Source organism: Miniopterus schreibersii (genome assembly GCF_964146895.1).
Source record: "Miniopterus schreibersii genome assembly, chromosome: 9".
Taxonomy (NCBI): domain Eukaryota; kingdom Metazoa; phylum Chordata; class Mammalia; order Chiroptera; family Miniopteridae; genus Miniopterus; species Miniopterus schreibersii.
Window position 1 is genome coordinate 47,262,680 of NC_138118.1, and position 27,311 is coordinate 47,289,990.

Genomic DNA, 27,311 nt, shown 5'->3' on the forward strand with positions numbered 1-27,311 from the left:
GGACATCTGTACATGTCAACAATAAAAATAAAGTGAAAAATATATCCTGTATAATAACAATTTTTTATGAAATTAATGTGGAGGATTGGAAGAATTGTGAAAATATTTAGTACCAAGGAAAAACTCAAATGTGTCAGGAAAACAGCTTCAAAACCAGGTGAATGTTTACCTTTAAGACTAGGGCACTTTTTTGTTTGTTTTACTGGCTTATGGTCTCACTGATACTGATTATACTAAATATTTTAAAAAATCACTCACATGAACAATTGCCATCAGTGTATAACCTAATATTTGGTGAAGACATACTGAAAGTATACAACAATAGATGTACCTACTTGAGGTCTTTGGAAGGGGGTTAGTAATGTAGTTATTTTATTTTTATTATTTATTTATTATTTATCCTCACCCAAGCAGTGAGGATATGTTTTCCATTGATTGTAGAGAGAGTGGAAGGGAGGAGGGAGAGTGAGAGAAGAGGAAAGAGAGAGAAACATCAATGCAACGGAGACACATTGATTGGCTGCCTCCCACACAAGCCCTAACTGGGGGCAGGGATTGGACCTGCAACCCAAATATGTGCCCTTGACGTGTAATCGAACCCGCAACCCTCTGGTTCCCAGGCCGATGCTCTAACCACTGAGCCACGCCGGCCAGGGCTATTTATTTATTATTGAATTTATTGGGATGACATAGGTTAATAAAATTATATGGGTTTCAGGTGTACCATTCTATAATACATCATCTGTATATTGTATTGTGTGTTCACTACTCCAAGACAAGTCTCCTTCCATCACCATTTATCCCCTCATACCCTCTTCTACCTACTCTCCAACCCTCTCTTTCCCTCTGATAATCACCATATTGTTATCTGTGTTTACGAGGGTTTTTTTCCTTCTTAATCCCATCATCTCTTTCACTCAGCCCTCCAGTCCCCCTCCCCTCTGACAGCTGTCAGTCTGTTCTCTATGAGTCTGTTTCTAATTTTTTGTTAGTTTATTTTGTTCATTAGAATCCACATATGAGTGAAATCCTGTGGTACTTGTCTTTCTCTGACTGGCTTATTTCACTTAGCATAATGCTTTCCAGGTCCATCCAATCAGTCACAAAGGGCAAGATGTCCTTCTTTTCTTACTGTTGAGTAGTATTCCATTGTGTAAATGTACCACAACTTCTTTCTCCACTCATCTACTGGTGGGCACTTGGGCTCTTTCCAAATCTTGGCTATTGCAAATAATGCTGTAATGAACACAGGGGTACATATAGTCTTTCGAATTAGTGTTTCAGGTTTCTTGGGAAGTAATGTAGTTATTTTAATCAACACTTTGAGTAGGTACCATTTGGTACTTAACCTGCAGACATGACATTTCTTTTGTGAGTTGCATAATTTAGGCTTTGCTTTGTACCTCAGCAAGTTGTCCACTTACCTACTAAGAGTGTGCATGCTGAGAACAGAATTATTTAAAATACTCTTTGAATAAGATGCTTATCTATGCAAATGCATGAATTAAACACAAAAAAGAACAGAGTGCCATCTGTTTGTGTGTGTCAGTGCCTTTCTAGAAATAGTTTGCTTGGTGGTTTAGATGTCACACTGTTTTAAGTTATAGCACAGTCACTTTATTTTCATTATCAATGTGGCCTTGGTATGAAATATCCGTTATGAGCTCTATTGCCAACCAGATGTGTCACAAGGTATAGCAAAAGGGGGTAAAATGTAAGAGTCTCCTCAAAGATGACAGAAATACTTAGAAATAGGAACCAGTTAAAACTTGTAACAGCTGTCACCCAAGCCTACCTTCTAGCACTCAAACATCCTTCTACACCAGTACCCTGTGTCAGGATGTTATGTTGAGATGCACATTGAAGAATTCTTTAATTAAAAAAAAACTATGCTAAATTTTTTAAATCAATGTTATTAACTTTTAAGTGAATAGTACACTCATTAGGGCAAAAGTTATTTTGCTTTGAATTTGTAAAACAGTTTATTTTATTTTAAGAAAAATTCAGGATTATTATTTTTTTAAATAGCATCTTTAAAATTTCTTTGCTTATGAAAGAATGTCATTAGTGTAACTCTATGTAGCTTTTAATTCCATTGCCAAAGAGACTAGAGATGATAAAACCACATGGCTAGTGATAAATTCTAGCAGAATTTTATGGTATGAAAAAGTTTCAGAACCAAAAATCACTGCCCACATGGTAGGGGATCTTATGGTGGGATATAGCTCCATGTGGGCCTTTCAAGAATTCTTCCAGCTTTAAGCATCTAAGGTTCAAGGTCTGTGAAAGAAGTCAATTTCCAATGCTCTTCCACTGACCTTGCTATTTAAAAGGCTTTCAAACATCAATTGCCCTAGCTGGGGAAGCTCAACTCTGCTACTTATGCTTAGTTTGGAAATATATTTCCTAACGGCTCTTTTGTTTTCAACAAATGCTTCTCCTTGAATAGTGTTTTGCTTATGTTCATATAAAATTATTTTGTGTTTCTTGAGCAAAAACAAAAAGGATGTGAAGGGACAGAGAAAAGAGTAGAGGTGTCAGTTGGAAGCCAATCTAAGAGTAAATAAGAGGACAATATTCACTCACTCTAGCTCATAAAATAAAAAATTGCAAGCAGATTGTCATTTTATTTAACATGGGAACTGGTTCAATTTGACATGTAGGTGGGCACATCTTGTACAAATGAACTAATAGGAAATTCATACTGTGCACTTGGCATACACGCTGTCTTGGAGACATCTCCAGCCTAAAAAAGGGCAGTTTTCCCTCGATACCACACTCATCTTTAAATGCAGCTAGGGAAATGGTTCTGGTATCTGTAAGATTGTTGAATCTCTAATTCAGATGCAAATTAGCCACTCACTAACAATCAGAGTTAAGCCAGGATTCCTGAGAGGCAGGATAGGGCCCTAGAATTGAGTGGGCACTTTCCAGGCTTTTAATATTATTGAAGCAAAAACAGCTAAGAACTCTGGGCAAATTTGTTGGTGATTTATACAAATTTGGATCAGGTCAATCTACTAATCCTAGAGTTAAAAAATACTTTATTCTGTAGCCAGGCAAAAATATATACAAAACCTCTTGTGAGCTAGTAGCATATGGGGACAGAATAGTGGCCTCCGGCTGAGCTATAACACACCTGGATGAGATTACCCACCCAAAGGCCGGAAGCAAGAGCCCATCTCCAGGGCAGTCTGACTCTGGAGAGGTTAAGATGGAATTGTGACTGGGAGGTAGATCGACAGTGGCAGAGCCAAGAGTCTGAATCTGGCTCAGCATCTGCTGGAGCGCTCAGGTCCTTCCTCCTGAGTCTGAAATGAATCCTGGGGAGAGCCAGTGCAATCTGTCGAAACAACACACGGTGAAAGCGAACACATCTGGACCTTATTACTGAGGCACCCAGGACTTACTCCTATTCTGGATTGTCAAATTCTTACCTCTGTATTGTTGCCTTATGGGGTTTAAACAGCTGAGGACAACAAACACTTTTCTATGAAAGCAAATGGGGGAAATCAGAATAGAACAAGGCTTTATGGAAATAACACCTGCAGCAGAGGGAAAATATTTGCTTTGCAACAGTGGGAGAGATGAACCTAGAGAGTTCTGGGACTGAAAAACTGGGTCTCACTTCATCTTCCCCAACATGGGAGGCAGGAGATGGGAAGCAGATGTTCAGAAAATGTTAGAATGATGGAAAAGACCTGCGACGGTTTTGTATTCAGAGACGTTCCTGTGGGCTGTTCTGTTTTTCCTCTTTGAAAGGGGAAGACAATGGGAACATGCCTTCATCTCTTTCTTTAATGGCTCAACCTAACCCAGGCTCCCGGTTACACACAAGTCACAATGAAAAGATAGTGTGGGCTGGGTGAAAAAGGTGAAGGGGTTAAGAACCCCCCCAAAAAACCCTCATAGATATAGACAACGGCATGGTGATTATGAGAGGGAAAGTAGGGTGGGGGGAGGTAGAAGAGGGTACAGGGGGGATAAATGGTGGTGGAAGGAGACATGACCTGGGGTGGTGAACACACAATACTATATATATATATATATATATATATATATATATATATATATATATGATGAATTATAGAATTGTACACCTGAAACCTATATAATTTTATTAATCACTGTCACCCCAATAAATTCCATTGAAAGAAGATAATGTGGGTTTTGTATGCCACCCTTTTTTCTGAAAGTTTAAAGTAACTTATTCATATTAGTTAATAATATGAAATGGAAGAAACTAATTAGATCTTGAAAAGCAAGTCCAATGATGTCAGTCCTCAGCTTAAACGCCCTAATGACTTCTCACTACACTGAAGATCAAAATCTTTAGCATGCCTACAAGACCCCAGGGCAGGCCCCTACCACCCTCACTTGCTTCACCTCTGCCTCCCTACATTGGCCTTATTTCCCTCCTTCAAGCCAGCAGGCTCCCTCCTGCCTAAGGGCCTTTGATGTGCTCTTTGCTCTGCTTGGAATCTCTAAAGTGCTCTTCAGCTATTTGCCCCTACTCATCTGCAATCGCTCATCATTTTTCAGGAAAAGTTTTCTTGTTGTAAAGGACAGGCACTCATATTTACTAATAAAACCACACTTATACACATGACCTCAAAATTACAGAAAGGTCCACATGGCAATTCCCATTTCAATGAAATCTCTCTCCTGCCTGTGTCCTAACTCTTTCTCTTCCCACCTCCCTCACCACTCAGAACCAGAAAAGCCAGAGGAAACATTACCTGTTTTCATGTCCTTGCAGCTGAAGTGGCTGAGGAGGGGCTGGTTGGGTGACAGGGCTGTTGGGGGTGGCTGGACTTGGCTGGGCCAGAGGGCTCTGCTGGGCAAGGGGGCTGTGCTGCTGCGCCATAGGGCTTTGCTTCTCTGAGCTGGGAGCCGAGGCAGGGCTGTTGAGCTCTGAAATGGGAACCAAAGTCGCAAATGTGGTCAGGTTGATGTTGATGAAGGACAAAAGGTGGCCAGAGGCAGATACTCTTTGCATCCTCAGATGACTCAAGGCTTTGGTTATTTCAGTTTCTGTTGGGCTTTCAGATAGCAACTTAAACTTATCAAGTTCCAATATCACTCCCAGAATTAGTGTGCTTTCCTTAATTAAGAGAGTTGCTGAACAAGGTATGAACAGAGTCTCTTGTCATTTTGTCAGAAGAAAATATTACAATAAAAAACCCATTAAAACTATGAAAAAAATTTAAAGGAGTAAGCTCTAAAACATATGCTATTTTTCTAGTAAGAAAGATAACATTTAGCTGTTACTTTTTGGTTGTAATGAGAAGTCTTAGGTCTGGATAAGGAACTAACAATAATAAAAGTAAGCGCTTTCTATAGTCTTCTTTCCAGTTTCTTGTCCGTCTTATTGCTTAATAACCCTCTCTATTCCATAGTTCTCCATAAAGAAAAAAAAACAACCCAAACCCAAAACAAAAACAACCACTGGACAAAGGAAGGGAAATTAAGTTGTTTGTTAAAACTGCTTCTTGAAATTTCTGGTACTAGCATCAAATTTTCAACGGAAATTATTTCTCTATATTAGAATAAGAGCAGGACAGACATATTTCAGACTGGGAAAATGGTGAAGTGAAGCTTTTAGTGAGAAATCTTGCTTAAAGTTAATTCCCATTGAATATTTTATACATAATGGTGTCTGCAGGTAGGTTAAAAAAAAAACACCCATGGTCATGTTCTGTTCTTTTTTTTTTTCAGTTGAGTGATAAAAGGGAGGTTACCTATGAGCATTTCCTTAAAAACCATTCTTCCCTTTCTTTTCTCACAGCCCCAATTTTAAATTCCTTCTCCACTTGGCACTACTGACATTTTGGGCCACATAATTCTTGGCTGTGAGGACTGTCCTATGCAGGACAGCATCCCTGCTCTCTATCCACCGGATGCCAGCAGCATCCCCCACCTCAATCATGAGAATAAAATATGTCTTCTGATACTGCTAAAAGTCCCCGGGGGGGACAAAACAACTGTTTTATATTTAAATCCAGGATGCTGTTTGGTGCCTGCTTGTCAGAGTCCCAAGATGGAATCAGGTGACTGAGTAAAACTGAAAGGACGGAGGTGAGTGAGCCCCTCACTATGCCTCGCTCTCTGTGTGGGATGCAGTGGTCCACTCACCAGTGAGCTCCAGGGACTAAATTCTTGAACATCATTAAGGAGTAAGCAGCTACAAACTAGTAATGAACACACTGTCTCCAGGAATAGTGAATTTATGGTGAAGTTTGTGGCCCCTTAAGGCATGGCTGTGAGTTGTGGTGCTCACTACTCTAAGCCTGAGGGGGAAGTCCTTGTACAGAGACATTTAAAAGGCTAAGTGGGAATTTAAAATTCTTATCAGATGCAACATTTTCTAAATGAGCTCTCCTTATACCATAAAACTTCCTCAAGCTTTTCAAAATCAACCTGACTTTGAAGAATCCTCCAGAGCTTAACTGTTAACATGAATAGGTGTTGTTTTTTTCTTCTTCAGATTTGTAACTCTATCATCTCTGTTGAATGAGTTCTGGCTTAATGTAACCATAAAAACAGTACTCCTAGGACCACAGGGAATGATCGAATAACAGTCATGGAATTTGCACTATTTATCTATAATGTCACATAGCTTGATCTCTGAATGAAACTGGTGCTGAGTAAACAGGATATGAGTTGCAACAGAATGTGAATTTTCGCCACAGTGGAAATAACTATCATCTTCTGACCCTCTGACACCACACTGATGGCTGCCAGGTGGACTCTGTGGCCTGGCTCAGACACTCACCCTCCTGAGGAATGATGCGAAGGGTGACACTGAGACCTGCGTCCTTGATGAGCTTCACGATGTCTGCATGAGGCATGTTGATGATAGACTGGCCATTCACTGCTAAGATCCGGTCTCCCACTTTCAGTTTTGCACAGCGATCTGCAGGACTCCCATCAATGATGCGTCCGATTTTATGGGGCACAGCTAAAAAATCCCCAACAAAAACAGATATCAGGGGCATTGCCAATGCATGCTCTAGTTTTGAGTCCCAGCCCCACAGGAAACAATGTAATGTTAGAATTACTTCTTGTGTCAGTATATTTGCCTTTTGAAATTACAATCATGCCTATCAAATGTGATCCTGTGCATTTGGGGTGTGTCCTATCCACCCTAGGATTAAAAATACAACTCTTTGGGCCTCCAACCTAGATGTTGTGAATCGGAATGTCCAAGCAGGAGGTGAAGATCATGAATTTGTAAGAAGCTCCTGAGGAGATTCCAATACATACAAAATTTTGAGAATCATAGGCATAAAACACTGTACCTGCAGAGCTCATACTCTAGAGTCAAAGGCACACAATTTCAGAACGATACAATAATGCCAGGAATTTAATCTTTACCCTTTTCTACTTTACAGAGAAGAGCAAATAGGAAAGGAAATGTATATGTTTACACATTTGGGCTGCAGCAGGCTGGTGTTATGACCAACTCCACTCAGCTACTAATCTTCACTTTAAAGGTTGATGCTGTTTTCAAACCTTACCTCTCCTTTCTGATTTAATTTATTAAGTGCTGCCAAGATCTTGCTAACATCTGATACACAATGTGTTTCATCAAATCTAAGATACCATTGACAGTACGACACATCTTTATTTTATGTGCAAGAAAGAAAAAAAGAGCCAACTCTGCCAATTAAACAATCACACCCCATTGATTCTAAGATGCTCTCTAATTTTTAAGATATTAAAATATGAAAATGAGTGTTAGAATTGATGAAATATAATATGTGTCTCTTGAAAACAATGAAAAAATATATTTTTATTATTTAGTTATATGTGAAGAGAGCTAGTTCTATGAGGATATAGGTTTTTCTAGCAGGGTGACTTTTGTTCATGTAAATGTTTGAGTGCCTATCAGGGTAGCTAGCTGGGGTCAGATATCAATGGAAGACAGTGTGCCTGTAACCTCCTTCCAGGAGCTTACAATCTACAAGCGTGTTCCCTTTCCTTTCTTCTTTTAAGACAGGGAGCCCCAGCCAGGATATCACTGACAATGACTCTTCTCCAAGGAAGTCAGGTATTGATTTAATCTGCATAAAGAGGCAAAGAAACACTACACCATTCATTATGCTCCAGGGGTGTCTGATCTTTGAATTCTTAGTCTTGCACATGTGTTATAGCGAACAGCAGAACATCAGCTAATAACCATACTAAAGAAGGACAATCAGTGGGTTAATGAACCAACACCTTGATCATATTTCTATTGTGAAAGGTTATAGATAGCATACAAAAATATTAGCTGAACCTGTGTCTCTCAAGTGAAGCTCAGCACTTTGGAAGCTCAGACACGTTTTTATTTACCGCAGGCACCAATGGCTTCAGTTCAGAATACCTTACTTAAAGCATATTCATGATCACCCCAGAATCTTAGGACAATATATTTCTCAAAGAGGAAAATAATAAGAGCTCATTCATTTACTTATTTTCAAAAATGACATAGGTATTGCAAGTTGTTTAATCTTCAACCATAATTAGAGTGAACTTTCATTCATGTTTTTGCCCCCTTTCATATTTAATAGGGTCCTGGACCAGTCAATAAATGATCTGGTTTCCCTGGCCATAATGTGCATGTTGCTATGTGTTCTGTGACCTTTGGAACGTTACCTCACTTCCCCTAGTTTCTGTTTTTCAGCACTAAAATTGAGATAGTAATTTTATTGACCTCACAGGATGGTTCTGAGAATTAAATAAATTATCATATATAAAGTGACTAGAACAGTGCCTGGCACTAGGACTTGGCTTATAAGTATTAAGTTTTCTTTCATTCTTTCACTACTGATGTGTCTGTGCTTGTGTGTAGGAGCCAGCTTGAACTCCTTTGTGGGATAAAGCTGTAATACTACTAAAACTAAAGCTACACTTGCTCAGTGCAGAGCAATAGCCCCTAAGTATCAGCCGGGAGAACCACTTCATGTGGGAAACAGAGATATGTTTTGGGGATTATATAGACACTAGATGAGGCCCAGAATCCTGTTTGTTTTCCTCTGGTTTCACAAAGAAAAATGTTGCAGGTTTCTGTAGGAAACATCAACCCTTAAGTAAAAGTTTATTATTCAAAGAGAAATCAGCATAATAAAGATCTCTTCATTGTGCACATTGAGCCTTCCACACACATGTAGGTTAATCCTTAACAAATCATCTGAGATTCCTGATAGCATTATCGTTGCATGTTTACCATGGAAACAAAACAGAGACATAAAGTGGGTTAGCAATGTGCCCAAGGTTATACAGGCCAACAGGACCTAGAATCCCAGTGTGCCAGGTCCCATCGCCTTTGCTTTAACCGAGTTACCACACACTGCCTTTCTTGACTTTACAGTCTCTGCCCTCCACTGGAGCACTTGCTTCATGAGAACCTGGCGCTTTTATTTCGTGACTGCATCCTGCCTCCAAGCAGAGAATAATACGCGCTTCGCCAGTGGCCCTGATCCAGGGGAGAGCGGGAGGCTGGAGCTTGGCTCACTGCGGGGTCTTTGCCGCTGGGTTTCTGCCAGGCAGGCATGAGGAGGGAATGGAGGGGAGGGAAGGCGAGAGGAGAGGAAGGGACAGGAAAATTGGACAGCTCCTCAGATCCCTTTCAGTTAGGCCTTCACGTCATTGTGTCATCCCTTTATTTGAAGTCATTTCTTTGGGTAGTAGAAATGCTCACATTGGAAATAAAATTAAAAATACTGTTTAAAACACATCCGAACGGTATTTGGGTGACTTGCTGTTTTGGATTATTCACGTCTCTGCCTCTCTCCGTTACTGTAGGTCACTTAGAATCTATGACACATAAAACCCCAAGTGTTTCAAAGCAAAGATCTCTCTCTCACACAATCACACACAACTGTATGTGTTCAACAACAGTAAAAACAACAACAATAAGTCATCATTTGTTAATTTCCAGGCATTGTGTGTGCTAGGCACTTATTTTAAATCCTTAGAGCAACAGTGTGAAGTAGCTGTAAAAGGGTAATAATCATGCTTATTTGATTACTAAGAAAACAAATAGGTATCAAAGCCAGGATTTAGACCTTGAAGCTACTTGGTTCTTTTTGGGATATGGGGCAGGTCTAGAGCAATTTGAGCTGTGAGGAGTGAGGAACTTACTTGTGAGACTTAGCTTAGAAAAACATGCTTCTTGAGATTTCCAAATGAAAGTTAATTGTACACACTTATTTGCTTATGGTGATAATTCTTAGTTTCAAGGCCATTTTGATTTTATTAGGGTAGGTAGAATAAAAACCCAAATAAAAGAATGAAAAAGGAAATAAATTCTCTGGTAGCACATAAAATGACTGACTGCTTACATAAAATCTGAGTGAGTAGACAATTTAAAAATGCATGTCCATAATTGGAAGTACCCAATATAGTTTTAATAAAAATGTTTTCTATTGACATTTACTTTAATAAAAATGGTACTTAAAATGCTTGGCAGCTGAAGACAGCCTCACTTTCTCTTTTCCAGCATTTTCCTTACACATGTAAGTAATTGGAATGCTGATGTACAACAAATCATTGACAAGGGGTGAGTTCAGAGAGGATTCTCTCTGAAAACAAGATGCAGCTCCATTTGCTCAGTTATAAGGTCTAGAGAGCTTATGACCTAAGTGCTTTCTGTGAATTGTTAATGGAATTACAGAGCATGGAAGAGGCCCTGACCTTGGTTTCTGTTATTGGGATGAATGGTACCCATTAATTCTCTGAGAATTGATGACTAAGGTAGTGCCCCAGCACAGTCCATTTAGACCGCATGCCTTCCAGACATCATCTGTCAGGCAGCAACATAAATCAAGTCCTTGGATCAGGTTTCTTGACAGTGTGCTTAGGATATACAGATATTTGGGAAAAGTTGCAATATGTCATATGGCTTTAGACATACTGACATTTTGGAAGTAGACAATGTATCACTAGTTAGAAATTTCCCTTTAATTGCAAATCACATAAATTATGGAAAAAGAAACTCATCTTTTTAATTCTTTATTTCTTTCTGGGTAAAACGCGACTGTACTCTTATACTGCAGTGTGCTTTATATTTTCCTGTAAGTGAATTGACTTTTGGTATTGCTTAATATAACTCACTTGTTTTAGGAGGACTATTAGAGACACTCAGTTGGACTGAATGCTCTTAGTTGGACTTTGGTTCTGAAGGCCTGGATTCTTTGGGTCTCTAGCCACACCATTACAGGAAGCAATGATCATCCCCTTTTGCTATTGGGTTCTCTTCTGGGAGCTTAGTATGGTATATTCAGGCTCCTTCAGCCATTGGTTAACCAAAGAGTTCTTGTGGACTTCTATCTTGGGTCAGTTCCCATAAAGAAGATGGATGGTTGCCCAAAGTATTTTTCTTGCTTTGGTGATAGATTCTTCCTGAAATATTTAGCTATTCTTGAGGGAAAGAGTAGTTGATCTCTCACTTTCCCCCCACATTTCCTTGTTGTTTTATAAGTATTTCATTTCAGAGAAGAAAAAGCTTGTGACTCATGTTTACATTTAATTGTTTCCTTGTTAATAGATCTCACACAGTGGAGTTATATGTGAAGAAAAGCAGGGAAAGTGGTTCCTGTGTTAGTAGTGTCAAACTTACAAATGAGAAGTTTCTAAAATGAAAGTGATAAAAATAAACACTTCAAAGGCAATCAATAGCATAAATTCTCATTAGCTCACAATTCCATTAATTTGTGAAAGTTAAACAACATGCCATTAGCTTAAAAAAACAAAGGAAGTTAGTTTGGGTTTTGATTCTGTGACCTGATATGAAAAGACTTTTTTTTAATCAGATGATTCCATACGGTTTTCTTAAAATAATCTGTGAAAACTGTTTACTGTTTTGCTTTAAAATTGTGGGTTGGAGCAGGAGGATCAAATACTCCATCAACAACACATCTCTGCAAAGCACCTTCTGGGTAATGGGCGCAAGGCTAGGCCCAGTGGGGAAGACATCAAGAAAACAAAACATGGTATTTGCCCTCCAGAAACACACAATCTAGTTGAGAAGACCAGGGATAAACAAACAAAAATACTTGAAACTCAAACAGTGAATCTGTGATAAAGGTAATGTGGGAGAGGAGAGGTGATTACCGAGTCCCGCTGTGGGACTTAGTGGGAATCAGAAGAAAGGTCATTCTGGGGAGGAGGGAGCACAGTGTCTCTTGGCTGGGTGGCAGCTCGGTTAGTGAAAAACTCGTGGTGGTAAAGAGGGTTCTATTGAGTCCATGGAGGGAGAAGCATGGAGAGGATGCTCTGTAGGTGGGGTCCCTTGTGGCCTCACAATGACAGCTTCCCTATCTGAGATTCCTGATAAGATGCCTTCCCAGCTGGTCTAGATGGACACTGAACCTAGAGGAACAACAGAATAGTAATTGTCACAAAGTGTTCCTATCTCTTCAGCACCTGGGGAAAAAATCCTGTTTGTTTTGTTTTTTGTCTTCAGAAGCCTGAGCCAATATTTAATCTGGCTTGTTTTCCATCCTTTCTTCCTAGAAGTCCCGAATGAGTATGTTCTATGGTGACAAACCCATTTAGTTACATGTCCCTTCCTGGGATGTGACATAGTGTCCTTCAAAAGAGAATTTCTTGGTCATCAGGGGGTGAAGATATGGGGGAAAAAACCCTGTGTTTGGTATTTTTTAACAACTGTGGTAAAATTAAGAAAAAGCAGACAACATGACTATTTTCCTCTAGAAGTCTGTGAAATTTAGCTTTCTAAAAATGAAACGTCTTCCCTGAAATTCATAGTCAAATGACTTGCAAGACCCAAAATTGAACAGCTGGTGTTTTAAGGACTGCATATTCCAAAAGTGTACTTTCCCCCAGCACCCATGAGTCATTCTTTTGTGGCTGAACAGTTTAGTTGCCCTGCATTTGATAACAGGCAGATGGTCAGAGGGAAGAATGGGAAGAGGGACCCATCATTAGCAATTTGGGAGCCCAGCTAAACTCATGTTTCCAAAGGCAGAAAGCACCATGTAGAAAGCATTAACTATATGACTGGAGAGAAAGAAACACTTCTCAACCATATCTTATCTTGTATGCTTTTATTTTTCTGAGAGTAAATTGGTAATAGAAAGAAATCTCATTGCATTAGGAATTGTAATTAGCTGTTATTTGCTGTTCTACTATCCTGTGACACAGGGCTGGAAAGATTTGGTGGGTTTGTAGACTCAGGGCCAGTTTCGGGATGTGTGACCTGAGCAGTTACACAGAGGTGTGTGCTCTCAAAAGGGCCTTGTGTTTGGTTTAATGGTCTGCTGTCACCATCTCGACATTCTCGATAATTTTTGTACAAGGACCTCACATTTTCATTTTCCACCAGGCCCTGAAAATTATGTAATTGATCTTGTGTAGCTTGAGCCTGTAATATATTTGCTCCTTGCAACAATCCAAGGTTTTTAGTGTCTCCAGTGGAAGATGTAAATGAGAATATGGTAAAGCTGCCATGAAAAATTATCACAAAAGATGGTAGGGACAGAGCAAAACAATTCCTTTCTCTTGTGGCTGCACTTCTTATTCCCATACACATCACTAGAAGAAGTAGCCCAAATAATTTCTGCTAAGCACATTCTCTTCCCCCTCCCCCCCCAAGAACTTATACTTCCATGCCACAAATTCATATGGAATGAGTCCCAGCAGCTCAGACTCCTTTCACTGGCTCTCACAAGGTGAGCTTCTCTGGCTGGAGAGGGCTGGCACTTCAGTTGAACCCAGGTACCTTTCTCTTTGGCTTCCTTCCTTTTCTGATCATTTTCCTTCACATGTTTCAGGAAGCTATCTTGGCTCTTAGAATGCTTAATATGCTCAATACACACATCAATTCTCTAGGCAAGAATCTTGCCCTTAACTTGTTGGTTCACAACAATGCCCACCGAATGCTGGGTGACACTGCAGACTCCTCCAGTTTTGCCAATGGGAACACTTGTGGGGCATGCCTTTTTTAACAATGCCCATTCCCTTGATGTCCACAATATCACCTTCCTTGTAGATGCGCATGTATATGCCCAAGGTACAACTCCATGTTTTCTAAAAGGCCTAGAGAATATACAGTGAGTGCTTCTCCTCTTTCCCTTCGTGTTGGTCATTTTGGTGAATTGCTGGAAGATGGTGGTTATGCAGAAAGGAAGTTAAAGATCTAGATTCTTCACATATTGATTCAGGAGGCCTAAACATTACCTTAATTCTCCTCTGTTGTGAATATTATTCTTATGTAATGAGTCCCTCATTATTGAGTCATCCACAAAGCAAATATTCTTCTTCATCTCCCTTTACATAGACTTTAATGTATACCACTACATTTCAAGGAGTTTGTGCATTCTTTTGATATGATAATTTCCTCATAATCTGACAAAAGGTCTAGACATTAGAGGGGCAAGAGCCAAAGAAACTTCAGAATAGTCACAATCCTCAAATCTGTAGTTGGTCAGAGGACATGCGTGTGGGTATGGAGAGGTGGAGAGAGAATGGAAAAACAGTTTCTAGACACTTAGTTTCTGGATACATAAGCCTTTTTCTTCCGTAGAGATACGTCTTATTTTATTGTATATCCCAAGAAGTCACCTTTTACCTTGCTAATTTATAAGTAGCTAGGACATTCTGTTTTTTTAAATTTGTTTTGGTCTGAAAGTTGCTATAGAAAATCTGGTCCCATTAAATCAAATATCAACCCTATTCAACATTTTTTGCACTTTCCCTACAGGCCTTGAAAACAATACACATTTCCATCACTGAGTAAAATCAGCAACCCAGGACTCTTCAGTCAAGAAGTAGAAGGTGAAATTATGTGCTGCTAAAAGTGAATAATTTTAGTGAGTAAAATTGTACAGCTTTTAGCAAGTTTTGCTTATAAATAACCAAACAGCAAGCTGATTCGGTAATAATGGAAAGAATTAGAGAGTTTTTGATATTAAAATATAATAAAGGGCATCTCTGCAGAGCAGAAAACCAAACTGTTTTACCTCTTTTTACAGTCACAGCATATACATGTATTTGCTAATGTATATGACAGAGGTATATTATATATAATATATAAAAACACTGATGTATACTTATTATTTATAAAATAATGAAAATAAAAACCACATTCTAAATCTTAAGAAAACAAATATTAGCAGATTTTTAGGAATTTGCATTAAAAAATTTAAAACAATCAAAATGCTCATAATGAAAAACCTTAGCTTTCTGATTCTCCCCATCCTCTCTAATTCTGTGACCAAGGGCTACCATTTTAGCTGCTTTTTCTTCACACTTCTAAATTATGTTCTCATATGGCTATTTCTCATTTGGTCAACTGGAGTCAATATCTATCTGTCCTGCAAAATGAGTTACCCCTTTTTTTGTCTTTATATATACATATATATTTTGTTAACCTTCACCCGAGGATATTTCTTCCATTGATTTTTAGAGAGTGAAAGGTAAAGAAAGAGGGAGGGAGAGAGAGAGAGAAACATCGATGTGAGAGAGACACATCAATTGGTTGCTTCCCACACGAGCCCCAACCAGGACCAGGGACTGAGCCTGCAACCCAGGTACATGCCCTTGACCGGGAATGGAACCCATGACCCTTCAGTGCTCAGGCTGATGCTCCATCTACCGAGCCACACTGGCCAGGGTACTTTTTTTGTCTTTATTTTATTAATTTTTTTAATGTCTTCCCCACACATGCCCATTCCTTTCTTCTTCACTGAGGTGTGGAATAATGGGAGGAAATAAGCATATTTTTCATTTTATCACCACTAAATAGAAACTGAAAATAGCTTTTGCAAATGTGAATCAGTTGTTGAAATTAATATTTTGGTGTACCAGTTAGGATTTGGAATCTGTTTGGGGAAAAACGATCAATAATTTATGTACTCAAACTTTAAAAGTCCTGTTGCCTCCTGTAGTCTTGACAGAAACATATATAAAAATCAACTGACTTCAAGAGTTCAGAAAAATGTCATAAAATTATATTTTATCAGCCCTAGGTACTGGGTTAAAATGTTCAATAAAACCATAGTTCTTTCTTTCCTCTGTATCTCTCAACTGGTTTTTGAGACTTCACTCCCATCCGTGCACTTGGCTCTCAGTAATTTCTCAGCAGGCTCGTAGAAATGGTTGATAGTTACAAGCAGGTGTTGCTGACAAGCCATGTTTCCAATTTTTATAGATGCAGTGTATTCTATCTCTGCCAACTCTTTTTTCCTTTTATAGCTTCTGAAATTGTGTTTTGTAAAAAGTCACTTGGCTAACTTCACACAGTTTCCCTGTTATAACAGGTAAATGTCAAAAGCCATCAGGTGCAATATCAGCTTTCCATTGTATTCCCCTAAGCCCTCTGGTAGATAACAATTTCTTGCAATATTTTCTTAATAGAAATGAAAACAGATTCTAACCTAGGCAAATGATCCCTCCCGAGCCAGCTGTCCTTTTCAATATGTTATCCAAGAGACTACATGAATATTTATTGGTTCTTCATTTTTTCACAGAAGCCAAAGTTCCACTAACAGTGTATATCATGTGTTAACTTGAAATAATGCAAATTTTGCATGACTGGATAAAATTCAATATAAAAAGGCCTCCAAGCACAGCGTTCAGGAGTGAGAAGATCTTGATCATATATTAACTTTGAAAACAACTTGCAGTGTGACCTCTGAATGGCCAAATAAATCATGTCAGAGTTTTCTTACTTGAAACGTGAGACCATCACTGCATAAAGTTTTTCTTATTCTTATCTTTCTTATCCAAACATTGCACATTTTAACTTTATTTGGAATTTCTGCTCATATGTATTTTCTCTCATCCCTTGTATTTTAAAGTAAGTATACATTTTCATTTTTACTAAGCAGACATATGTCTCAATAATAATTTCATCTGAGATGCTCATCATAAGATGATTTTATTACTCTAACGTGAGAAATGAAAAAAGAAGGGTTGAAGAGCCTCAAAATGTATTTTCTTGTTCAGAGTGAAATACCAATTACACTCTAGAGGGAAAGACCAAAAGTGAAAAAGCACTTCACCGAAAAAAATACAAGGATGGCAAAAAAGCAGATGAAAAGATCCTCAACATCATTAGTCTTTAGGAAAGAAATGGAAATTAAAACCAAAGTGAGATACCACTAGACACCTCTTAGAATGGCCAAAATAAAACAACAATGAAGCCTGAAAATAACACTACTCTAAGCATGTGGAACATCTGGAATGCTCATTCATGGGAATACAGAATGGAACAGCCACCTTGGAAACTGGTACCATATGGGCCGACAATCCCAATTCTAAGTATTGACCAAAGTAAAATAGAAACCTATTTTCACACAAAATGTATTTGAAAAGGTTTATGAAAGTTTTATTCAGGAAAAACAGGAAATAACCTGAATATTCTTCAATTAGGGAATGGATAAACAAACTAGGGTACATCCACACTGTGTATTACTATTCAGCAATTAAGAGGAACCAAATACTGACACATGAAATGACAGGGATAAATCTAAAATGCATTATGCTAAGTGGAAGAAGCCAGACTCATAAGGCCACATACTGCATAATTCCATTTCTATAGGAAAAGGCAAAACTATAGAACAGAAAGCAAAGTTGTGGTTGCCAGGACTGGGTGGGGGTGGTGAAAGGAGGGGTTGACTTCATTGCTACATAGCTAAACATATTTGTCAGAACTCACAGGCTAGACCAAAAAGAATATTTGCTATATTTAATTAAACCTTAAAAATGGGAGAAAAAGCAAAAAGGCAGGGGTTGGTAAAGAGGAGGTTTTGGATGGAAATATATAGAGATAAAAAATACACTGATGTTGAGTGAGTAGGAGAAAGGAGGTGGGAGGGGTGAGTGGAAGGGGTTGGGGAAAGCTTCAGAGAGGAGATGCTGCCTAGCCTGCATTGAAAAAGATAAATAGGACTTTTCCAGCTAGGAGAGGATGGGGAAGGCATCACAGTAACAGGTGATGTGACTTGCAAAGGCACAGAACTGTGGATTAGCAGTCTGTATTGTGGGTGTGGAGTGCAATGAGCCCAAACAGTGAGACCTGGGGTGAAGGTAGCAAGGGACAGATCATGAGAGGCCTTATTGGCTGTGCCAGGGAGCTTGGAATTTTAGAGTCAAATGAGAAGTCACTAATGAATCCGGAAAGTTAGGTGATATCGTTGATTGTTTCAGAAAAAGGAACACACGGCAGGTGAAGGGTGGACTGAAGGATAAGAAGGTGAGAAGAAGGCTGGAGGCAGGGTGGGCACTTAAGGGCCACTTCCATGCTCCAGAGCTGGGCAGTCCAACATGGCAGCTACTAGACACACATGGTTATTTAAAGTAATCGAAATGAAAGACAATTAACAATTTGATTCTTCAGCCACGCAAGCCTTATTTCAAGTGACCTATAGCCACATGTGGCTAGTGGCTACAGTGTTGTATAGTGCAGAGCAGAATGTAGCCATCATTGCAAAGTTCTACTGCACAGTCAGGGGGGCCTGACGCATTCAAGTTTTATATCTGGAAAGCATATTTGGGTAACAGCTTGCCTTAGTCTCTTAAGAGTGAAAATGCAGTTGTGTATAAACCAACCACAATACAAATTTAGGTATTTAGTTAAGTCTTGGGACCCCACCTGTTAGCCTTCTCTTAGCCACTCAGTGGTTAACGTGGTGCTATAGACTGAATGTTTGTGTCCACAAATTTCTATGTTGAGACCTAATCCCTTCATGAATACAGAAAAGAGACTGACAGCTATCAGAGGGAAAAAGGTTGGATACTGGCTGAGAAGGGTGAAGGGATTAAGCAAACAAAGGAAAAAGAAGAGAGACTCATGGACACAGACAACAGTATGGCGGTTGCCAGAAGGAAGGGAGGTGGGGGAGACGGAAGAAGTCAAAGGGGGATAAATGGTGATGGAAGGAGGCTTGATTTAGGGTGATAAACATACAATACAACGTGCAGATGATATACTGTAAAATTGTATACCTGAAACCTGTATGATTTTATTAACTCATGTCACCCCAATAAATTCAATAAAAAATAAAATTAAATAATAAAGGAAAGAAACCCAGTCCCTAATGTGATGGTATTAAGAGGTGGTGCATTGGGAGGTGATTAGGTTATGAAGGTGGTGGCCTCATGAATGGGATTAGTGCTCTAGTAAAAGAGGCCCCAGAGAGCTAGCTCCCTTGCCCCTTCTGCCCTGTGAGAGCATAGTGAGAAGACAGCTGTCTATGAACTGCGAAGCTGGCCTCACCAGACGTCAAAACTTGATCTTGGACTTCCCAGCCTCCAGAACAGTGAGAAATAAGCTTCTGTTGTGCACCAGCCACTCAGTCTATAGCATTCTGTCTTAGAAGCCTGAACGAACTAAAACACTTGGCCACCAGGTTTTATTGTGTTTTAATTTCATCAAGTGCCTACTGGAATGTGAGCAATTTTTCATCTTGCTGTTTATCTAGCAAGTCTAAGAAACATTTGAACGAAGATTTCTAAGTCAGAATATTCTTCTACCTCATGTTATCTCAAGCTGCCCTGTGCTAGATAACCACAGGGCAGACCCTTTGGACCTATGTGCTCTTCCTCGCTCACTGGATGATCCTCCAGTAACAATGAACCCATAAATATACATTTTTATGGAGAACAACTTCTGAACAGAAGGTTTAGGGCACTCCACCCTTGAAAGCAGATGGGTTCATTAGGTGCCCAACATCTGGGCATGTTTGTGGAACAAACCTTTGCCTGGTTTGCAAAAATGAGATCTGGAAGAAATCAAGCTGGAAAATGAAAATGCCAATAGCAGGCCCCACTATTTAGTTAATAGCAGGCCCCACCATATAGATCTTAGCAATTCCCAGTGAGCATCACATCAGAAAAGGCTGACTGATTAATCTGTAGAAAGGATTCCCACCATATACTGCAATAGTTTGGTTGGGAAAACAATCCAGCTTAACTCTCAAAATTATTGCTGGTCAAATGAACAAATAAAAAGAGCTTTTACTAGGATTTGGTGTGGCAGGAAGGACTAGATAGAAGTTTTCCCTGAGTCCTTGGTGAAAACTGGGGCTCAAAAAAATGCTATTTACCCCAGTCCAAATGGGAAAAATATTCCCCAATAGCACTCTTTCAACATAGCTGAAAAATGATGATAAATAACATCACTGTGTTCAGTTAACAGTATGCTTTTAAAGTGGTTGTGTATATGGAACCAGCTTTTCTTATGTGGGTGATTGTTGGGAAAAAAGAAGAAAAATAAAATTACAGAGAGTTGAATTCAACATGACACCCTGAATAGATTATAAAGATAATGTGTCTTCTGCAAAGTGACCTGCAGGCTTGTAATTTGTTTGAACTCCCTGGGAGAGCGATGGGCTTTTTCCACTGGTAAAAGATGATTCTGCATGGAGCCTGGGTTGTCTTCGAAGCTCCACTCTCCCTGTACTGTCTAGCGAGTAACAAGAAGCTGCAGGACACCAGCCCAGAGGAAACAGCCACTGATCACACACTTACGAGCTTTTAAGACAACCGAATAGCTGAAGGTAAGAAGACATCTATCTACACATTCACCTTCTGCGGCTGCCTGGAGAGTGTTTGAACACAATAATAAAAACCCTCTTGAAGAATGATTCCCTAGTGGGAAAAAGCTCATGATTTATGAGCTCCATTCAAACAATAATAAAAATGGTCTAGAATTCTTAAAAAACGCACTGTGAGCATTCAGCTTTTTTTGATAGGTTGGATTTCTCCTCTTCTTGGGAACAAATAAGAATGATGGTGCTTCTCTGTGGATTTATTTTCACAATTTAATAATCTTTAAATTTGTTAGTACTGAGAGAATTGACTGTTTCCATGCATCTTTCCATTTTAATAAAGGCTTCAAGGCTCAGATATCAGAGTGCTCAGAGTATGAAGCAAAATCTTTACTTGTTTGCTTGTCTGCTTCCTGGTAGGACCTAGGCAGCCACGTTTAAATATGGGAACAAAACTAGTCATGCTCAGGACTGAAACAAATGGAATTTAATTAACAGGTCCCATTCTTCCTGGTTTTAGTTGGGTAGGATCCTATAAAGAAATAACTTGATTTGGAAGTTGTTCACTTGGAACTGAAATGGGCTGCTTTGTTAATGAGGCCTGTGAAATGAATAAATAATTTGAAGTAATACTTTTATAAGGAGTTTGGGATGCCATCCAAACCCTCCTGTTTAGGACAATATAATTATCCCTGAGGTGGTGCTCACACGGACGGATGGTGATTCCAGGAACACTCAGTGCCAGGATGAAGTGAATCAAAGAGCATCCTGAGGATAAGGGCTTTGCAACCCAGACACGTGCAACTTCCGGGGTTGCCCAGAGGCACAGAGATGGCACCCCTGAGCCCAGTTTCCTAGAGGGCCCTCTTATCTAAGACTTCACCAGGCCCAGAGCTGGCTATTAAATCATTTACTCAGGCTGAGATCAGCTGATAAGCCTGTATTCTGGGACACTCTTCCAGTTCCATTTTATTATAGTGAAATTTCTCATACTGGGCGAGGACCAGCTTGCACACAGATCCAACCCTTAAGTAAGAGATTTTCAACTGGTGTGCCACAAGAATTTTTAAAACATGCAATACCTGGCTATTTAGTCAGGGGTACTGACCTCTTTTTCCTTAGATTGTCAAATTAAAAAACGACAACAGCCAACACAACAATAGCCTTCGGGTGTGAATGCCTAGTCTTGAACCATAAATATATAGGTCATATAATAGAGCTGCATCTTATTGCTCACAATGAATAGTAAGGTTGTGTCTGATTGGTTAATTCTTGGCACCAGAAATTCTTATATACAATTATAAGCACCTGCCTTTAAAAAAAGTCACTTTGGAGCAAAAAGGGTAGGTAATTACTATTTTTTTGGTAAGTCAATCAAAATTATACATATTTTTTTGGTCAGATTGGCAAAAAATGTAATCTATTTTTTGGTAATTTAGTAATTAGTTTATGTGCGCCATAAGATGAAAAAGGTTGAAAATTGGTGCCCTGAGTGATCCTTGGCTGCTTTGCCCATTCTCAGAGGTAGGTATTGATGCCTTTGAGAGATGGAACTGCTGGTTTTAGATGCAGGGGAATTTAGAGGGAAGTACATTCACACCTTCACTTTCATGAGGACAGTGCCGGATCATGGATCACTGTGTAAAGATCCAATCCAATCCTACCAACACAAATTATATGACAAATACTTAAAAAGCATGCTACCAAAAACTTTGAGGGATTCACAGAAATGTCACCATGTCATGCCCTTAAGGAATTTAGAATTTATTTAGGGGACACAGAGCAAAAGGACATGAAAAGTAAAATGACAACAATAGACATTAATAACAGACATAATAACAGATGGGAAACCAGGGAGCAGTCAACAATTAAGGTTTTACAGACAAGAATTCCATATAAGAATTAATGAAAAGACTTGAGGGAGAACAGTGAGGGGTCAGGCAAAGTCTAAGATTGAGATTTTTGAGCTGCTTGTGAGAGATGTTTACTGCTTGGACAGTAGTCTTTACCTCATAGCGTTGCTGTGAAAATTAAATACAAGGTAAGATTCTTAGCACAGTGCCTGGGAGAAAGCTTAATAAAATTTATTATCAGATAATAAGAGACATTCCAGATGGCAGAAGGCAAAACATGGACACTGGGACAGGAGAGCAAAGTTGTCTTCAGGGGGAAGAAACGAACCCAGCTTTGGTAGAATAGAACTGTTGGTAAAAAGTGGCAGCGTCTAGATTACCCAGGGTCTTGGATATACGAGAGGCCTGCTTGGACTTTACCCTGTAGATATTTTTATCAAGGGCGTTATGAACAAGGACTCGTTATAGGAAGATTGAATGGTACACAGAAACGGCTGCCTTCCTCATGCATCATTGGTGACTGCACTCCACTCCTACCCTAGCCCCTGGCTACCTCCTCAAGCAGAAAGTAAGTCAACTCATGAATGTGAAAAGATCGATTTGATTTAAAACGTGTATGTCAGTGCAAACTATGAATACAATCTTGTCTCTTTTGTATATGCTGATTTTCCAAAAGATTATGAAGACATTTGCTTATTTTATGGTTTTGTGAGTTATATTTAGAAGTCAGATATTTTGGGGGAAAGCTGGCATTTTATGTAGTGCCCCCTCCCCATATTCTTCTGTTATAAGAGCACTCATATTAACAGTGTGGTGATACCATTGTGCCTCCGAGTGAGCTACTACTCTCAGGATAAAGCTTGGAGTAAAGCGCCGTGTCCTTGAAGGAATCCAAAGCAGAAATTCACTTAAGGAGTAAGGGAATATTATGTGTCACAAAGCTGGTTAAGAATTCTGAAAGGAAGCTTGCTTTTGAAAGCCCATGAGAAATAGAGAAATCAATCAGATTCACTTGTAATTCTCATGTTCAACTGCATGGGTGTTACTTAAGTGACTTTTCAGCAATGATTGTTGGGGATGGAGCACTGACAGGTCAGAGTTTACAGTGACTTAGAAAAGGTCAAGGTCCCAGCATCAGCACCACTTGCACCAATTACCTGTGTTTTTAAGGTGAACATTGAATAAACCTCAATAGGGAGGTTTGAAGAAAATCCACTGCCACAACCCAAACCAGTAAAATGTAAGATGTGATGCCTATTGGTTGCTGATATTCAGAGGATTCACTTTAGGGCAAAACTTTGTAACTATAGGCCATTAAAAGAAGTGTGCCACTAAAGGTGACAAGTGTGTGAGACAGTGATTGCATCCTGAGGAGGGCTGGGTGAGGTTTAGGGGTAGAACCCCCTGGGGAAGTTGCCTTTTTGCCTCCAGTAGCTTCATTTGTTTTATTTCTCTGTGTTATAAAAATGCTATGATTTTACAAGTGTGCCAGGAAGTGACAGAAGGAAGAAAACACTGCCTTAAATTGCCTTAAAAAGGGAGCTGGTTTAGTGCAGTTAAGTGCTTGTTTCAGATCATTTCTTGACAGAGTTTGAGATGAACAAAAGAATTGACAGTGTTAGGAGCCATCTTCAAAACAAAATAAAAAATGAAAGTAATACAATTTTAAAATAATAGCTTAAACCAATAAAAAATATGACCCAAGCCTCAGGCTTACCCAAAGCTTTTTACACACAGACAAACTAAACTAACAGCTAATTTCCCATGCTGATTCATGATATATGATATTTTAGAGCTGGAGGAGGCCATTCAGACCATTTCTCCTTATATTTTAGATGAGGAAGGGGCACAGGAAGACCAAGTGACTTGGTTGGGGACACCACAGTTAGTGGATAAGCAGGAGTGAGTTTGGGCTTGGTGTCCAATGCACTTTTATTTAGTTTAAAGCTCCTGTATTAGGACAAGACTATGAGAACCTTGGCTTTGGTTTTAATTTGTACCTCTCCTAAGTTCAAGTGACTATTCATTGGCCGAATGGTTGGTGGCATGAGTGTTGGTGGGAAAAATCTTAGCCTGCTTCACAGCTTGTTCAGTTTTACTTTATCCTTTCTTAAGAGGTCATAAAAGACCTACTAGCTGCGCTTTTGAATTTCTAGAATAACTTTGAACCTCTGAACCTATGGACATCATCAAGGACTTTGAGAAAGTCATCAGGGCATTTCACCAAAGATGATGAACTCTCTCCTAGAACGCTGGATTGCAGGGACCCTATGGAGAGTCAGCGATGACCAATTCTGCACTCCAACCTTTGCCAGGGAGAGCACACACATGGCAACAAAGGTTTTTAGCACCAGCACAGAGCTGAAAGATTGTTAGAAAGCCAGCAGCACGCTGCCCAGTGATGCTTTTGCAATAAAGACACAGAAACTGATCATTGCTGTTAGGACAATAGGAATGAAGGAAGGAAAGGTCGAAGTGATTGTTCCCCTACTGTTGGCTGCAAAGATTGCTGCTATGGCTGCTGGCCTAACAGCTTGTTATGTGCCTGCATCTAAGTTAATAAATTCCCTCAACAGGCTGCCACCCTCCATCATCGATGTCCAAGTTGCCCTCTATCTCTACGCCATAAATTTCAACATAACCTTCCTGACAAATTATAGAAAAGCAGGTAACTAAAGGTCACCTTTATTTCATCATTTGTGCCAAAGCCCTTCTTGGGGAAATCTGGTGGGAGAGCAGGTTTGAGGGGTGGGGGAGATTAAGAAGCACTTGTAAGGACCAGGTTACACCTGTGCAATAAAATCTGAATGTAAGGACTCAGCCTTGAGCTGGGGATGTCCAAAGACCAACCTGTCAACCCCTCTGCATATAGTCATAGGGACATTTTATAGAGCAAGCTTTCGATCCACTCCAAGTTAGGGCTTACCTGAGCCTTGTAGCCTGTGTACACAGATCTCAGTGAGAGTGAGAACACCTCCCAAACATAGCAAAGTGTCTAGGTTTCAAGAAGCTTCTAACATGGTCTCCAATATTCTGTTTACCAATAATATGGTAAATGAACATCTTTGAATATGTCTTTGTTCGAGTCTTTTTAAGAATTTAAAATGCAATTTCCTGTTAGTTTACTCTTATCCCAGGCTCCATTCTGCAAACCACTTTGTTTTCCTGAGGGTCCAATTTTAAGGTCTGAAAAAAATACTTAATATTTTGGATAATGGGACAAAAATGCTTAGGAAGCTTGCCTATTCTCACTTTAAATCAAGAAGATATTCCTGCACCTCAGATAGAAATCTTCTAAGATCTGTTTGCTCCCAGACCATAATTGGCCTCCTGAGTCACTGGCTTTGGAGGGTAGTATGCTGTGTAATTACATTAATTGATATAAGGATTTCTTCTTTAGTTTTTGGAAAAATATTATTTTGAAAAAATATATGTGAGGCTTTGGTAAAGAGCCCTACAAAATGGCAAGCAGTAGTAAACCAGAAATCTCACCCTCCATGTTCTCAGTTGGTTAAACATCTGGCATCACCAGCAGAGTTGGTCCCTAGGCTGAAGAAACCATGGAAGGTGATTTTCTGTGTGCAGGGTGGGGAAGTTTACTTTTGGGTTCTTTGTCTCACCTCTCTTCTCTGATATGTTCAATAGAGGTGTTTGCAGGGACATTCTAATAGGCACAGCTTTGAGCCTGAATTTTGACATTTCCCATGACTGTTCTAGTTGATTACCTAGTAAATTCTGGGGAAACTTCCAGCCTGAAGCCTCAGCAAGGGAAACTTCGGCTGGACTGGCGAGGATGCCACTGCTCTGTGCCCACTGCTGACCCAGGCTGCAGAGGTGGGGCAGGGGGAAAACTGTGCTCCCAGAAGGGTGGCATGCAGGGAGGGGATCTGGCTCTCAGGGACGCTCATCTGCTGCCCAGATTTCGCTGCTCTGAGCTCTCACTGAGCTGACAGCCAGTGTGAACTCTGCACTATCCAAGAAGAGTAAGCTGATGAGATGGAAAGATAATCCCTAGCAGGGGTGGTGGTCAGGAGAGCAGCAAAGGCATATTTGTTGCTTCCTCTGAGCCAGTGCTGTTCTAGGCACTTCCATGTACTAAGTCTTTTAACCTTCACAGAAACCCTGTGGCACAGGTATTAAAATGATCTTCTTTTTACAACTGAAGAAACTGAGGCCCAAAGAGGTCAAGTATCTTCCTCAAGGTCACACAGCTAGTAAATGATGGGCCAGGTTTCAAATCCAGGCAGTATGATTGTGGCACCTGGCTGTTAACCGCACCACTCCCTTGCCTAACAGTGATGGTGTGCCCACCGAAGGCAAAGTAGCACTCTGCCCACCAATAGAAAGGCTTCAGCAGCTGTGAGAAAAACTACGATGTGTCCAGGATCCTTGGGCTCGGGGGAGACACCAAGAGGAAAATGACACAAACCCTGGGAATGACTGTGACTCCTGGGAGCCTGATAGTATCATGCTCCCCTAGTTTCACAGAGCCCTGGATATGGTGATGGTGGAGATGTGGCATAGGAAGGCCCTTTACGACTCATGCATGTACACACACACACACACACACACACACACACACACACACACTCTTAGCATTTCTTTTCAAAATTACAAGTGCAAAATTATTGCAGAAGCATGAAACAGCATCAGGTCTGGGAACCTTTTAGGTGCATGTTGCAGATTATATACTGTAAACGCCACACGCTATCAGTGTCATAGCTGCTCTTCCAACAAAACATGCGGCAACCTGCGTTTCAAACTCCTTACATTGAAAAGAAATAAATATGTGAAAAAAGAAGCCAGGAGGCATCATGAACTCCAGAATAGATTTCCACTCTCCAAGGTGATGTAAAATAATGCCATTTGAAAATGGTTAGAATTACTCTTTTGAGGTTTAATGTCATTGGGTCAAAAGAAAAAAATTCACCTTGATTGTAAGCATTTGCACCTGTTG

General features: G+C 39.8%; 1 protein-coding gene and 1 pseudogene across 5 annotated transcripts in view; both read right to left on the bottom strand.

Annotated features, from left to right (window-relative positions):
* MAGI2 (membrane associated guanylate kinase, WW and PDZ domain containing 2) overlaps positions 1–27,311 on the bottom strand; it is a 1,283,361-nt gene that overhangs the window by 105,968 nt on the left and 1,150,082 nt on the right. For all 4 annotated transcript variants that reach the window (XM_081147187.1, XM_081147188.1, XM_081147190.1 and 1 more), the window contains 2 exons: positions 6,776–6,961; positions 4,740–4,914 (listed from right to left, as the gene is read on the bottom strand). In XM_081147187.1, the coding sequence (XP_081003313.1) occupies positions 4,740–4,914; positions 6,776–6,961 (361 nt within the window). The remainder of the gene's footprint in view (positions 1–4,739; positions 4,915–6,775; positions 6,962–27,311) is intronic.
* On the bottom strand, positions 13,115–14,096 carry LOC308562008 (large ribosomal subunit protein eL21 pseudogene; annotated as a pseudogene). The gene is made up of 2 exons: positions 13,613–14,096; positions 13,115–13,451 (listed from the first exon to the last, which is right to left on the bottom strand). The product of its transcript is annotated as a large ribosomal subunit protein eL21 pseudogene (transcript).